The sequence below is a fragment of the Mustela lutreola genome, chromosome 10, assembly GCF_030435805.1.
Source record: "Mustela lutreola isolate mMusLut2 chromosome 10, mMusLut2.pri, whole genome shotgun sequence".
In the NCBI taxonomy this organism is placed as follows: Eukaryota; Metazoa; Chordata; class Mammalia; order Carnivora; family Mustelidae; genus Mustela; species Mustela lutreola.
The window spans coordinates 99,041,474-99,055,503 of NC_081299.1; the positions used below are offsets into that span (position 1 = coordinate 99,041,474).

Below are 14,030 nucleotides of genomic sequence, written 5' to 3' on the forward strand. Positions count from 1 at the left end.
CCAAGTGACTGAGAAGCTCTCCAGCTGGTGGCCACAGGAGCTGCCAACATCAGGGAGAGAGCCCACTCTTTACCTATTTTAGGGAAGAGTCCCACTGGTAGGTGGGTGAGTAGAAAAGGGGAAGGAAGACTTTTCTCTCTATAAAACATGCTCCTCCCAAGACCAGAGAACATGGCCCAATCTTTATGCCTCTTCCAACATCCCAGCCTGCTTCGCATACTTTTTGCAGATGGGTCCCATTACACAGGGTGCGAGGACTATTCTCCCTGCATTCCACCCAGCACCGGATACGCTGACGCCCCCATCCTCTTCAGGGGCAGCACTCTAAATAACTGGTGGGGAATTAAGCCTTTAGACTCACAGGTGGGGCTCAGAAAACTTACACTCCGAGTCCTCACTCTTGAAAAAGCCAATGAGTTTGATCTGGTCCTCAATGCGTTCGAAGGCTTGGACCTCCAGCTTGCTGTTGATGATCTCCACAGGGTCTTCGATTAGCTGGAATGCCACGCACACATACACAGGATATGTTCAGTGAGAAAAATGTTCCCTCCTCAGTGGGGACATCAGGCCCATGCGTAGGATGCTTTGGCAGGGATCTGTGGACCCCATCCTCCTCCAAAGCACACAGCAACAGTGCCTTCTGAGGAATCAGCTTAACTCAAGGGGTAGGCTGACACTAGACACTAGACAATTCTATTTCTCTTTTCCATTATCGATTTCAGAATGGCATGTGACCCAACTCTGGCCAGTGACTCTTCCGGTAGATTTGCTGAGAGCTTTGGGGGAAATTCTCCAATCCTTCCAGGAGAACAGTGGAGGCCAGGTCCTTTCCCCTAGCCCACACCCCTCGTTGGATATGAATGAGGAGATGTGACATATCAGCTCCAATCACTGGTTGTCTTACAAGCAACTAGAAAAGAATCAGCTTGAGGACAAAGCCAACACACTGAAGAGAGCACGATCTCTGATTTATCAGTCTAAAATCTGCCCTCCCTCTGTTGTTCCATTTGTGCTTTTTGTGTAGGTGGGCATGGGTTCTGTCATGTGCATCTAAGAGGCTCCACTTAGCTGATAGAGATTGGCCCAGAATTTTCTGTTGCCTCCCTCACTTTTTTTTAGGGCTTGCAGGGATGGGTCCAGGAGAGAGCCAGGCAGAGTCCATGGGTGGTTTTTTTTGCAGGAGGTGGCTTTCCACTCACTTTTGACTCACTCTCTCTGGGTTTTTGAGGCCATGAGGAAAAGGCACAGGCCACCGTGTGTTAGCTGGTAGACAAGGAATCATCGGTATGGATATCGTTTACCTGCACAGGAATCTGTTCAAAAGCATTCAGCTTCATGGCTATTATGGAAAGTATGAGTTTGTCTATGGATAACATATTTTTATGTGTTGTTCCTCTATGTGCCTGAGCAGATGGCTCTGGGAGTGTTGTACCCCCATGGCTGAGAGGGACTGTGATATTGGGGGGCTTGTTAGCCCTGCTCTTTATCCTGCTCTGACCGTAACTAAGCTGATTATTACTTCCTCTTTGGGTGATTATCCACCTCTCCTTCCCACTCTCCCCAGCTCTTCTTCAGAAGCCCTAGAACAAAGCCAGGGGGATTTCAGGAGATGGTAGCGTCTAATTACTAAGAAACTTAGTGTGTTACTACAACACAGTCGCGATTAGTGACCCCTAATAAAACAATTTCTGAGGTAACTTAAGGACCAGCTTCCCACCAGAAGAAAATAGCATTGCGAAGTAAGTCCTCCTTAGTTTTTTGTGAAGCCCGAGGAATCAGTCTTAGACCAGGACAGATTTTCCAGCTTCTTGGTTCTTACTTTGGGATTTCACTTTCCCTTATATTTGAACCCAAAGAGCCCCATTGTGCATAAATGCTTACATCCAGAAGAAATTCCACGAGGACGTCAGCGGCAAACTCGCCATCAAACTCAATCGTACGATCACCCTTAAGAACATACAGGCTTCCTTCTTCATCAAAACCTGGAAGAAACAAAGAGTCCACAAGACAAGGTCATTCCAATGCAAGAAGAGCCATCCTGTGGGCTGACATCTGGCTCAGGATCCCTGGATGATAGTGGGGTCAGGATCAGTGGGGCCAGCATTCAACTTAGGATCAGTTTCTTGAAAACACTCTTGTCAAGGGCGCCCAAAGCACATGTTTAAACTGAAATCGTTAAGAACCAGAAGCTCTACCAGGACTTTAGTTTGAAAGAAAAATCTATTCTCTACCCTACCACTGCTTTAATTTTCCAGAAATACTGCCAACCCTATTCTCCCTACCAAAAGTTTCATTGCCCCCTGCCCACTTGACTTCTTAGCCAGGCATTCCAGATTCCAGTCCCTCCACAACCTAGCACCAGTTCTACACTTCACATTCTCTCCTGGATAGGCCTGCCCTCTTAACCCCCTGTGCAGCTTCCTTGCTTCTAGCCCTTGTGCTGATGTGAGAGGGTGTGTAAAGGAAAAGTCACAGATATTCTCCTGGTTCCCCAAATTTGGAGTGACTTCTACTCTTGCCCCCCGCACCCCAATCCTGGTCAGTTCCTTCGGGTCTCCACTTTGGACTCATTTTCCCCAAGAAGGCCACCCTCTTGCCACCATTGTTTTTCTCTTGGCTCCATGTACAGTACTCACCGGAACAGAAAGCTCTCCAAAGGCAGAACCACGGTCCGCTCAGCACCCCAGGATCTTGCACAGATCCTGGACACATCAGGGACCCCAAAAATGTCCGTGGCCAGAATGAAAAGTTTACTTTTCTATCATTGCTGAATTCTGCACATGTTTTTTTTTTTTTTTTTTCCCCAGTTAGCTGATAATGCCACAAGGGAAGGTTCTGCATCTTTTCTACCCTCCATCGCTCCTGGCATAATACTGTGTGCTTTAACAAATGCTTGCTGGAAAACTTTCCCCAGGAATATTAAATAACCGAGGATGGCATTTAGTTCAACTGTATAGAATCCTTGACTCCTTAGATTAATTTTTTCCAAGCTCTCTATTAGCTGGAGAAGGCTTTCTCCAATTGAACTCTCCTGCAGAATCTCTAGGGAAAAGGAGGCTGGCCCACCGCCTGCTCTATCCCACTCAGAGCGCGTCTGAAGAGCCCAGGGCACACCCTGGAGCACCATTTGTAAAGCCAAAGGGCCTCTGTACTGGGTAACCTTGAGGCCAGCAATAACTGATCATGAAGGGTACCTTGGGAACATCAGCTGATATCCCAATGTCAGATTTTGTTCTAAGTGAGGTCAGTTAGAAGGCTTTTGTAGTAGTTCAGGCATAGCCTGATGGAGACGAAACTCAGGCAAATGGAAGAGAGGAGAAGATGAAGGAGCAGCTTCACGAAATACAACTCTCCTAAAAACTCTGAGAACTATTTGGTTCAAAAGAACCTCCCCCAGTTCCTCCAGGGTGAGCTTTTCAGGAAAAGATCATGTTGATTTTTCAAGCTCCATCCACTGGGAGAATATCCATTGGTCCATTCTTAGGAAAGCTCGCCCAGCTTGTCCCCTGGCTAAATTTTTAGATCACTGAAATACTAGTGCTTTCCTCTAACTAAATTTACTGGAAGTTCTCCCCAATTCAGCTTCCCATGATAACAACAGGAAAGAAAACTAGGGAATCAATAAATTCTGGAGGAAGAGAAACATGGCATTGAATTGCTTTTGACTGGGGAAAGAGTTAACACACTTAGTTCTCCTGCTCAGAGGGAAAACATATTCCTTTATTTGTCTCCAGGGAAAACGATACCCCAGACATTCTTAATAATTCATTATCATTTTATAGTTGTGAATTTCTATTTGTATCTAACCTAAATACAGTCGCAAAAAATATAAATCTTAAAAAAAAAAAAAAAGCTGGTCTTCTTGAAAATATAATAAAGGACAATTGTTTGTAATGTCCTCAGATAATGAACTTCCATGTACCTGACGCCACTACTAATCTTTTCTCCCCCACTATGTTTACTACTCCAAATCCAATTAACCTTTCTTCAAAGGTCCTGTTTTATAACCTCCTGCTATTTTTAAATAGCCGTTCTCCACTGGTCATGCAGAAAAGGCAAAATGGGCGGTACCCATGTGTGGGTGTTCAGAAAGCAGAGGAACGCCCCATATTCTCTCTCTCTTGGTATTAGGGGTGTGAGATTCTTAAAGTGCACTTGGACTTAAGCAAGACACATGGACACATGCACTGTGCCGTCACATTGCCATGCCTCATCTAAATCCTCCCTCTCGCCCTCAACAATTATGCCCAGCTGAGGTTTAGCTTTACACTTAGAACCACTGTGACCCCAGAGTCACTACTATTAGTGCTATCTTGTGCTGGCTGCTTCATTCATGAGGTAAGGAAATAATAGTGATGGGAGAAGAGATTTTTCTTTTCCCCAGAGAGATCACCATGGAGTGACATAAAGAGGCTAGGCTTTTAACCCCCACTAGGAGCCAAAAAGAAAGGTTTGCCTCTTTTGCGTCAGTTTCTACAATGAAGCAAAGCTACATTAGATCATTCATGTGAAATCATTCAATTCAGGCCAATACTGCTTTCATGAAACTCTTCCTCAACCCAAGAATGAGGTGTGCAGAATCATTTCATATTTGTTTAAAAATAGTCCAGCTATCATGCAGAAAGAAGTGAAACTGTACTCTTTTTTTGCAAGACACATTCGTTTCTTCCTGGTATACCTCAGAAAGTCCCACTTACCCAGTTTCTTGGCAAGCTTGGCTTCTTTCTTGGCATCCACCATCACAAAGCCTATATCTTTATGTTCCAGGACCTGGGCCACAAGCTGAAGGAGAAGACAAGCCAGAGGGTGAGCAGACCGAGGGCAGAAAGATGGCAGAAAACATCATGGGAGAATATTATGACGTAATAACAAGAGGATTTTCCTCCATATGTTCTGCTAATCTGACCAATTCAAGCAGCATAAAGGGATTCCATGCTATCCCCTCAGCAGAAGGATGGTTCAGCAGAAGGCTGAGAACCAAAGAGAGAAAATGTGAGAATCCTAAGATATAGGATTTGGAAGACTATGTCCACTGTCCCATACCCTCCTCTGCCCTCAAGGTGGATAAACTTTAAATTGGGGAGGTAGGACTCAAACAGGAAGCCAAGAATACTTGGATGACCATGGATACATGACAAGGGGCTCAGAGCCCTTTGCTAGCCACCATTTGAACCTGGAGTCAGGTGGCGGTACAAGAGTTCACAATGCACCCTGTGTGGTCACTTAACCGTGCCCCATCTAAATCCTCCCTCTCGGTCTTGAAAAAACTGAGGAACACCAGAAAAGCTGAGGAAAACAAAGGAGACCGGTGTCCCCAATACCCAAGCACAGTTCTCAACCTTCAACCCCTGGGCTTGTGGAGTAGGAATGTGCACTGGGTGTGTCTGGCCGATAGATCCAAGATGGCCCCTGAAGTGTTCCCGCAGCCCACAGAGAGGAAGAACCAGTGGTACACTGGAATGGAACCATCAGCCACAACAGAGAAGAGGATGCAGCAGTGTCCTAGGGGGACAGATGGCTGGGAGCCACTCTGGGTAGACAACAGCACGGATGATGACGTCAAGCGCGGGACTGGCATTGTGTTAACCTCCCTGAAACTCAGCTCTAAGGAAGCAGGGAGGCCCTGACAGACTGAGGTCTAAGTCCTGCCATTTGACTAATGGGGGCTTAAATAGAAACAGTGGAGAAGCTACCAGAAAGATCATGAAATATTAATATCACTTTTCTTTAAACTTTTTTTAAAAGGTAATTGTAAATTACCGTGCACTTCTAAGAAATAATACAGAGATCCCTTGCACATCCTGGTTTCCCCCAAAGTAACATCTTGCAAAACTGCCATACAATATTGCAAACTAGACTTTGGCATTGATATTGTCAAGATACAGAATATTTCCGTAACCACAAGGACCCCTCATGTTATCCCTTTATAGTCCTATCTGCTTGTTCCTGCCCTCATCCCCTTCCTAAAAGATTTCTATAACCTTTTCACTTCAAGAATGTTGAATCACGAGGTATGTAAACTTTTCAGATTATCTTCTTTAACCACCATATTTCTCTGGAGATTCATTGAGATTTTTGTGTATATCAAAGGTCATTTATTTTTTAAAGTGCTCCATGGTATGGAGGTACTGCGGTTTGGTCAATTATTCATCCATTGAGGTATATCTGGGTTGTTTAAAGTTTTTGGCTATCATGAAGAAAGCTGCTACAACCATTAATGCACAGGTTTTTTTGTGAAGGTTGGTTTTAATTACTCTAGGAAACATGTTGAGGAGCATGATTGCTGAGTATAGTAATTGCATGTTTAGCGTTTAAGGAAACTGCCCAACTGTCTAACCAAGTGGCTGTACATTCCCACCAGCAACGTAGTGATGATTGATCTAGTTCTTCTACATCTTTGCAAGCATTTGTGGTTGTTACTATTTTTAATTTTAGCCATTTTAACAGATGTGTAGTGACATTTCATTATGGTTTTAATTTGCATTTCCCTAATGTCTAATGAGGCTGAACATTTTTTCATGTACTTATTTGACATCTGTCTTCTTTTCCATGAAATTCTTTTTCAGGTCTTTGCCTATACATTAAATGGGTTGCTTTTTGATTGTTGAATTTTGAGAGCTTTTAATATTAGCCCTTTGTCAGAGATGTGGTTTATGAATATTTCTCCCACTCCATAACTTATTATTTTTATCCTCTTAATAGGGTCTTTCACAGAAGAAAAGTTGTTAATTTTGATGAAGTCCAATTTATCAGTTTCTCCATTTATAGGTTGGGCCTTTGGTGTTAAGTCTGAGAACTCATTGTCTAGCCCTGTACCCTGAAATTTTCTCCTAATTCTTTCTCTAAAAAATTTTTGTGAAAAAAATTATTTATTTACTTGAGAGAGAGAGAGAGAGCAAGTAGAGGGAAGGGTAAAGAGGGAGAGAGAATCCTGTAGCAGACTCCTCACTGAGCAGGGAGTCTGATAAAGGACTCCATTCCAAGACCCTGAGATCATGACCTGAGCTAAAATCAAAAACTGGATGCTTGGGGGTGCATGGGTGGCTCTGATGATTAAATGGCTGCCTTTGGCTCAGGTTGTGACCTCCAGGGCCTGCGATTGAGCCCCATGTCACCCTCCCAGCTCAGCAGGAAATCTGCTTCTCCCTCTGCTTCTGCCTCTCCCCCTTGCTTGTGCTCTCTTTCTCACTCTCTCCACTTAATAAATAAAATCTTAGAAAAAAAATTGGATGCTTAACCAACTGAGCCACCCAGGTGCCCCTCTTTTTCTAAAATTTGTATATTTTTAATTTTACTTTTAATTTCATGTTCCATTTTGAGCTATATTTAGGTAAAGTGTGAAATTTATGTTGAAGTTCTTTTTTTTTTCTGTTCAGTTAACTATTGTTAAAAAGTCCATCTCTCCTCTATTGAATTGCTTTTGTACCTTTGTGCATATCAGTTGACATAATTATATGGATCTACTGCTGCTTTCTCCTTTCTGTCTGCCAATACCACATGGTCTTGATAGCAGTAGTTTTAAAATAGACTTTGAAGGTGAGTAAACTGCCTCTTCCCAGACGATTCTTTTTTTTTTTTTTAATTTAATTTTTATGTAATGTCTACACCCAACATGGGTCTCAAACTCACAACCCAATATTAAGAGTTGCATGTTTCCCTGACTGAGCCAGTCAGGCACCCCCACACGATTCTTCTTTTTCAAAATTGCTTTACCTAGTTTAGTTTCTTTGCATTTCCATATAAAACTTAGAATAATCTTGTCTATAGTTACAAAAAATGTTTCTAGGATCTTCACAGGAATTGCATTGAATCTTTAAATCTGTATGTTAACTTGGGGAGAACTGACATATTTACTCGATTGTCTTCCAGCTCATGAACATGGTATGCCCCTCCATTTAGTTAGATGATCTTTGACTTCTCTCACCAGCAGTATGTAGTCTTTAGCATACAAGTCTTATGCATGTTTTGTTGGGTTTATACCTAACTATTTAAATGTTTTCAGTGATTTTTTAATAGTATCATATTTTAAATTTTGATGTCCATGTGTTTATGGCCAGTAAATAGATATAGAATTGGTTGATGTATGTTTATCTTGCATCTTGCAACCCTGCTGAACTATTATTAATTCTAAGAGGTTTTTGTTTTGCTTTTGCAGATTCCTTTGGGTTTTCTATGTAGACAATTGTGTCATTTACGAATATGGACATTTTTTACCCCAATCTGTATACCTTTCATTTTTTTGTGTTCACTTAATGCACCAACAAGAACTTCCAACATTATATTGAATAAAAGTAGTTAAAAGTGGACATCCATGCCTTGTTCTCATTCTTAGGAATTTGTCTACTTTTCCTTTCAGTTCTATCAGTGTTTGTTGCACACATTTTGCTATTTTGTTCTTTGGTGCACATAACTTTAAGATTTATTGTTTTCTTGGTGGAGTGACCCTGGATCTCTTTGGCTCTACAGTCTGTGCTATAAATCCATCTGCTTCCTCTTCTGTGGTTGCTTCTCTCATTTTCTCTTCATCCCTGTCTCCCTTCACTGTTGCCGGCATCTATGGCTTCTCCCTTGGATTTCCTTCCTTGTTACAACTTCTTTGAGGACTTTCTGTGCCTATTCATTCTTCCCTTCTTAACCTTCTCACAGGCTCCTCATTCTCTTTCTTTCTCTCTGCTCCTAACCACTTCTGTTCCTTTAAGGCTAAGCATATTGGTCACAGCTCAGAAGCTGCTCTGTGGAGTGGCCTTGGTGACTAGGGGTGGAGGGGCAGGCAACAAATGGCACCACCTGCCCCTCAGGCAGTTTTCTCTCCTTTCTTGGATTTTGACCAAGACTAGGGAAGGCTTAGGATGAAAGACAACATCATCAGTGTTTATGTGATGACTCATCTAAGCTCTCCTGCAATGCTTAAACAGGCCCATCTTTCTGCAAAGTCACTTGGCTTTTGTCTACGGCCTTCAATTTATTAGACAAGGTCATTTCTGAAATGTAGACATAGAAGCCGCTCTGCCCTATTTAGTGCTATCAAAACGTTGATGCAAATGTTCCCTTGTCTATCATTCAAAAATAATGATGGTGAGACCTAATGGCTTTGAGATATTAGTAAGTTTCCCTACTCCTGGAGCATGAGCCTCTAGCAGTGGTTCCTAAGCAGCAGCATGCATTTAAATCACTGGCTAAAATGAGGCTTCCTGGGCCTCCACACCAGAAAGTAGAGAACAGAGCTGGGATGGGGTTCAGAAATGTATGTTTTTGTAAGCCACACTGCCACACCCTTTGATTCTGACACAGCAGATCTCAGGCCACACACCACACTGTGGAAATCACTGCTATAAAAGATTGTCAGTTCATCCAAAAGTGATACGGTTATCATGTTTTTCAACTGTGACCCTCAGGCCCATGCTTGGCTCTGTTGACCCCTCTACCTTAGGCACAGGAGAGAAATGTTAATTACAGTAAGAATATAAGTGATGAACTCTGAGAATTGAACAGAAGTTTTACCCCTGACCTCTCCTAGGCATACACCACCATGTTTTGTTGGGCTTTAGGTCGCTGCAAATGCATGCCTCCCCTAGGCATGGAAAGCATGGCATCTATTACCTTATCCATGTTTATATGTGACTTTTGAACCCCTATGAGTGAGAGGCGCTGTCTCAAACAAGCTCAGCCCTTTTTCTTGGGTTTCTTGTTTAACTAAGCATAGTCAGCCACTATCCTAAAAACAGATGGACGAACAGAGTTTGTAGTCACAGATGGGCCAGAAACGCATGTTAGCTGAGACCTGTGTACCTCCTCCTTGGCAATCGTAGGTGCAGTCCCTGCAGTGTCCCGTCACTCTGCCCCCCAACCTGATTAGGCCCAAAGCCTCCCCACTTGAGCTCTGTCATCACTCCCGTCAGTCCCAGCAATCACCCCCATGGGCTGAGCCAAGGGTGGCCAGGACTGGCGGCAACCCAAGAGAAAGCAGTGAGGCTGGATTGGGGGAGAAGGTCTGTGGTGAAAGACTGGGCCCTCCTGGGCTGAGTCCTGACATGACCCAGGCCCCCCAGGACCAAGAATCCCTACCGAGCTGATGGGGCCAGCCAGACTCTCCGACTTGGCTACATCTTGTCTCCGCCTTTGCTCTGATCTTAAATCTCCAGCTCATGTATTCCTTTCTCCACTCTCCTGCAGCCCAGTCTCACTGTGCTCTCTCAGTTGCTGCCAGCCTTGGCACCCCTGGTTGTAAAGCCAGCTCCAGGCTCATCTTTCACTCCAGCCTCCTTTCTGTGAATTCCAAAGCCCATGGCAGGGGCATGGCACTCTGACACTGACTTCACAGTCATTAGAGTCGTGTATAAGCCTCTTCTGCAGGGTCAACCTTTCCTGCTTAAGGACACCAGGACCCATATTGTGCCTCTCGTCTCTCGTGTAGCAGCTTAGAGACGCAGCATACTTTGATGAATGGATGGACTGGCCCAAGCACTTTCTAAGATCAAGGGATTTTGAACCAAAATAGGAAGAGGCGATTGTCACTAATTATAGTGATTAAGAGTTACAAATAGGAGTCAGAGAGAAAAAACAGAGTCAACATGTCTCCTGAATTCTCAAAAAACTGGAATATTCTTTTCTGATGTGATTACAGTTTTCCCCTGTTGACTTATAATCTTTTCCCCACTGGTTTTGTTTGGTTGGTTGGTTACTTCTCAGATGGTCTTATCTATTGCCTTTCCTAGAGAATGTGGTTGTCACACACAATGGGGTTTGTACACACAGCCTTGGGTACTGGTGCAATGCTCATTCTTTCCAGAAACATTAGGATTTGCTTTGACCCCAGATGATTATTTTGACTACAAACTAACTTTACAAAAAAAAAAAAAAAGTAATACTAGATTATTTGCATAAGTCAGTGTAAATAAGTAGCTATCCATAGTATACCCTTTCTCTCTCTCATTATATTGCATCGTATAGGTATTTATCACACCATTGTTATCTCTACAATGATAGAATCAAAGTAGATCTCATTTTTAAATGAATAAATGAATCCCATCTTCAAATAGTTTAGCCCATTGGTTAATAATACAATGCTTGGTGTCAGAGACCTGGATTCCTGACTAGATCACAAGTGCTGGGACTCTGCTACAAAATATGGACAATAACAATATTTATTTCACAAGGCTGAAGATTAATGAGATAATGCACGTAAAGTTGTTGACACAGTGTGGCAGTCAGTAAGTGCTTAATAGATGTTTTATTTTCTTAATATTATGATAGCTGGATAAGACTCTGGACTTAGTGCCAATTCAAAAGAACCAAAGCCTAATGTATTGGAATGGAAAGAAAGCAAAAACTATTCATCCAGGACCTGCTATGATCAAGGTATGTGCTCAATGAAAGTGTGTAAGATACAGAGTGTCAAGAACTCTGTGATTTCTTTAAGAAGGAAGCTAATGAAAAATTAACTGGTAGGTACAAAAAGACAAAAGGTAGAAAGCAAGGGTTATGGAGAATTAGAGAGAGAGAGAGAGCTCGTGGGCAGGGAAGTCAAATCACACAGAGCCTAGTGAGCTGTGATAAGCAGTGTGTATTTACCTTCCATGCACTCAGAATGAAGTCTAAAATCCCTACATGGCCAACACGGCCTTCATGGTTTGGCCTTTCTGCCTCTTCAACCTCATTTGGGGCCACTCCACTTCTTACTTAATACACTCTTCCTCAGTTCCTCAAACTGTCAAGCTCTTTTCTACCCTGGGAGGCCTTTGCATGGGGTGTCTGTTCAGCAGTACTCCCAAGCCCTAGGCTGGGCACCAGCTGCAGTTGCCTGAAGGGAATGCTTTGTTCTACCCACAGAAAGGCACTGAAGGTGCTCTGCTTCCACATATGCCGTTCTCTCTTTCTAGAAGTCTCTTCCTTCCATTTGTCACCAACTCCAACTATCCTGGAAGTCTACACATAAACATCAGCTTCTCAAGAGACATGCCCTGACTCCTGGTCTGAATCAGGTGCCCTTTGTACTCTTGTCTGAGGCACATTATAATTTTCCTTTACACCTCTTTCTCAATTTGTAAAGGATGCCTTGACTTATATAATCACTTAGCTGTACTTACTTATTTGAGAGCTGTAAACAAACAAAGTGTCCTTGTCTGTTTTTCTCCCCCTGCTCTCCCTTTGAGTAACTGACCAGAATGGATCTCAAAAAACATTAATTCCTTGCCTTCAGGACGATCTCATTTGAATTATAGAATCTAAAAACAAACAAAATAAAAAAACATAACTGAATTCGTAGATACAGAGAACAGATGAGTGGTTGCCAAAGGTGGTGGGGGTTGGGTGAAATGAATGAAGGGGTCAAAAGGTACAAACCTTCAGCTATAAGAAAAGTAAGTTCTGGGCATGTAATATACAGCATAATAGGCCTAGTTAATAATACTGTATTGTATTTCTCAAAGTTGCTAAGAGGATAGATCTTAAATATTCTCATCACAAAAAAATTAGTAACTATGTATGGTGATGGATGTGTTAGGTAAAGTTACTGTGGTGGACCATTTCACGATATACATAGGTATCAAATCATTATGTTGTACATTTAAAACTAATAATATGATGTCAGTTACATCGCAATGAAAATTGTTTCATTGAAGTGGGCCTGGGTGGCTCAGTCAGTTAAGCCTCTGATTCTTCATTTTGGCTCAAGTCATGATCCCAGGGTTGTGAGGTAGAGGCCCAAGGTAGGCACAGAGCCTGCTTAAGATTCTCTCTTTCTCTCTGCTCCTCCCCTGCCTTTCTCCCTCCTTTATTTAAAAAAAAAAATTATAATAAATTTGTTTCATTGAATATTTTCATAAAATAAAAATAAGATTTTAAAGCCATCTAATGACATTAACTGATAGAAATGTTACATTACTAAATTCACCTGTAAAATGAAGAAGTGATGAACACTGCCATATTTTTGTCCTGTCATTTAAATCCCAAATTCATAGGATGAACATCCAACTCCTGATTACCAAGAAAATCTACTTTTATAGATCCAAAAACCCGTCCTGAAAAGAATTATTACTCTCTTTTGTTTCTGTACACTGAATATATTATAATTTGCTATCTGCATGGTATATGAAGTAGACTATAAATTGTAATTTTAAGGGACTATGTGCCTCTGGTAAAACCATCTTTACAGCATAGTGTGAAAATTTTTAAATTAAGCAATTTCACATGGAAATTGAGGTTTCCAACTTTCCTTGAAAAATCAGAAGAACTGGAACCACATTGCTACCTTGCAGTAAACTAAAAACACAATTAGTTTCTCAAGGAAATGAATGAATGCAAGAGGATACTGCTTGGGAGAGGAGAGGCCCCCTAGACCTTGAATGGCGGAGCCGCACGGGGATAAGCAGAAGCCAGCCCCAAGGGCATCTCAGGAGGACAAGATGGCAGAAGCAGAGGTTTGGAGATGCAGATGTGCAGGGAGGGTATGGAATGGAACAGAGAGGTTATCTGAGGTTGCTGAATGGAGTGGTGTATTTAAGGCATACAAGAAAAAGAGGGTAGGGGTGCCTGGGTGGCTCAGTGGGTTAAAGGCTCTGCCTTCGGCTTAGGTTGTGATCCCAGGGTCCTGGGATTGAGCCCCGCATCGGGCTCTCTGCTCAGCAGGGAGCCTGCTTCCTCCTCTCTCTCTCTACTGCCTCTCTGCCTACTTGTGATCTCTGTCAAATAAATAAATAAATAAAATCTTTTAAAAAAGAAAAAGAAAAAGAGGGTAAAGGATTTGAATATGAGGAGAGTGGTTCTGAACTGGGGGTATTTGGGTAGGAGAACAATACAGCTAACCGGAGTTGGAGGAGGGTCTATTCTGACTGACAGAAAGGAGAGTGCAAAGGAAGGGTGACCAGCTGAGAGGCTGATGCGTTGTCTGGGAGAGGACGGGTCTCAGACTGAGGCGGTGGCAGGGGATGGAGGTAACGTAGGGAATGATGTTCCAAGTGTAGAGTCAGTCCAATTAGAGCTCTTCCGTGGCTTTGGAGAGAGAAGGGAGGGAGACCTCACAAAAAGAAGAG

General features: G+C 42.7%; 1 protein-coding gene and 1 long non-coding RNA gene across 3 annotated transcripts in view; one reads left to right on the forward strand and one right to left on the reverse strand.

Moving 5' to 3' along the window:
- CASQ2 (calsequestrin 2) overlaps positions 1–14,030 on the reverse strand; it is a 60,901-nt gene that overhangs the window by 33,077 nt on the left and 13,794 nt on the right. Inside the window, exons 2-4 of the mRNA XM_059136834.1 lie at positions 4,698–4,782; positions 1,882–1,982; positions 384–495 (exon numbers count right to left, since the gene is read on the reverse strand). Coding sequence (XP_058992817.1) covers positions 384–495; positions 1,882–1,982; positions 4,698–4,782 — 298 coding nt within the window. The remainder of the gene's footprint in view (positions 1–383; positions 496–1,881; positions 1,983–4,697; positions 4,783–14,030) is intronic.
- LOC131809612 (uncharacterized) overlaps positions 1–14,030 on the forward strand; it is a 41,954-nt gene that overhangs the window by 14,642 nt on the left and 13,282 nt on the right. For both annotated transcript variants that reach the window (XR_009345236.1, XR_009345235.1), the window contains one exon: positions 11,254–11,358. This is a non-coding gene — a long non-coding RNA (uncharacterized LOC131809612). The remainder of the gene's footprint in view (positions 1–11,253; positions 11,359–14,030) is intronic.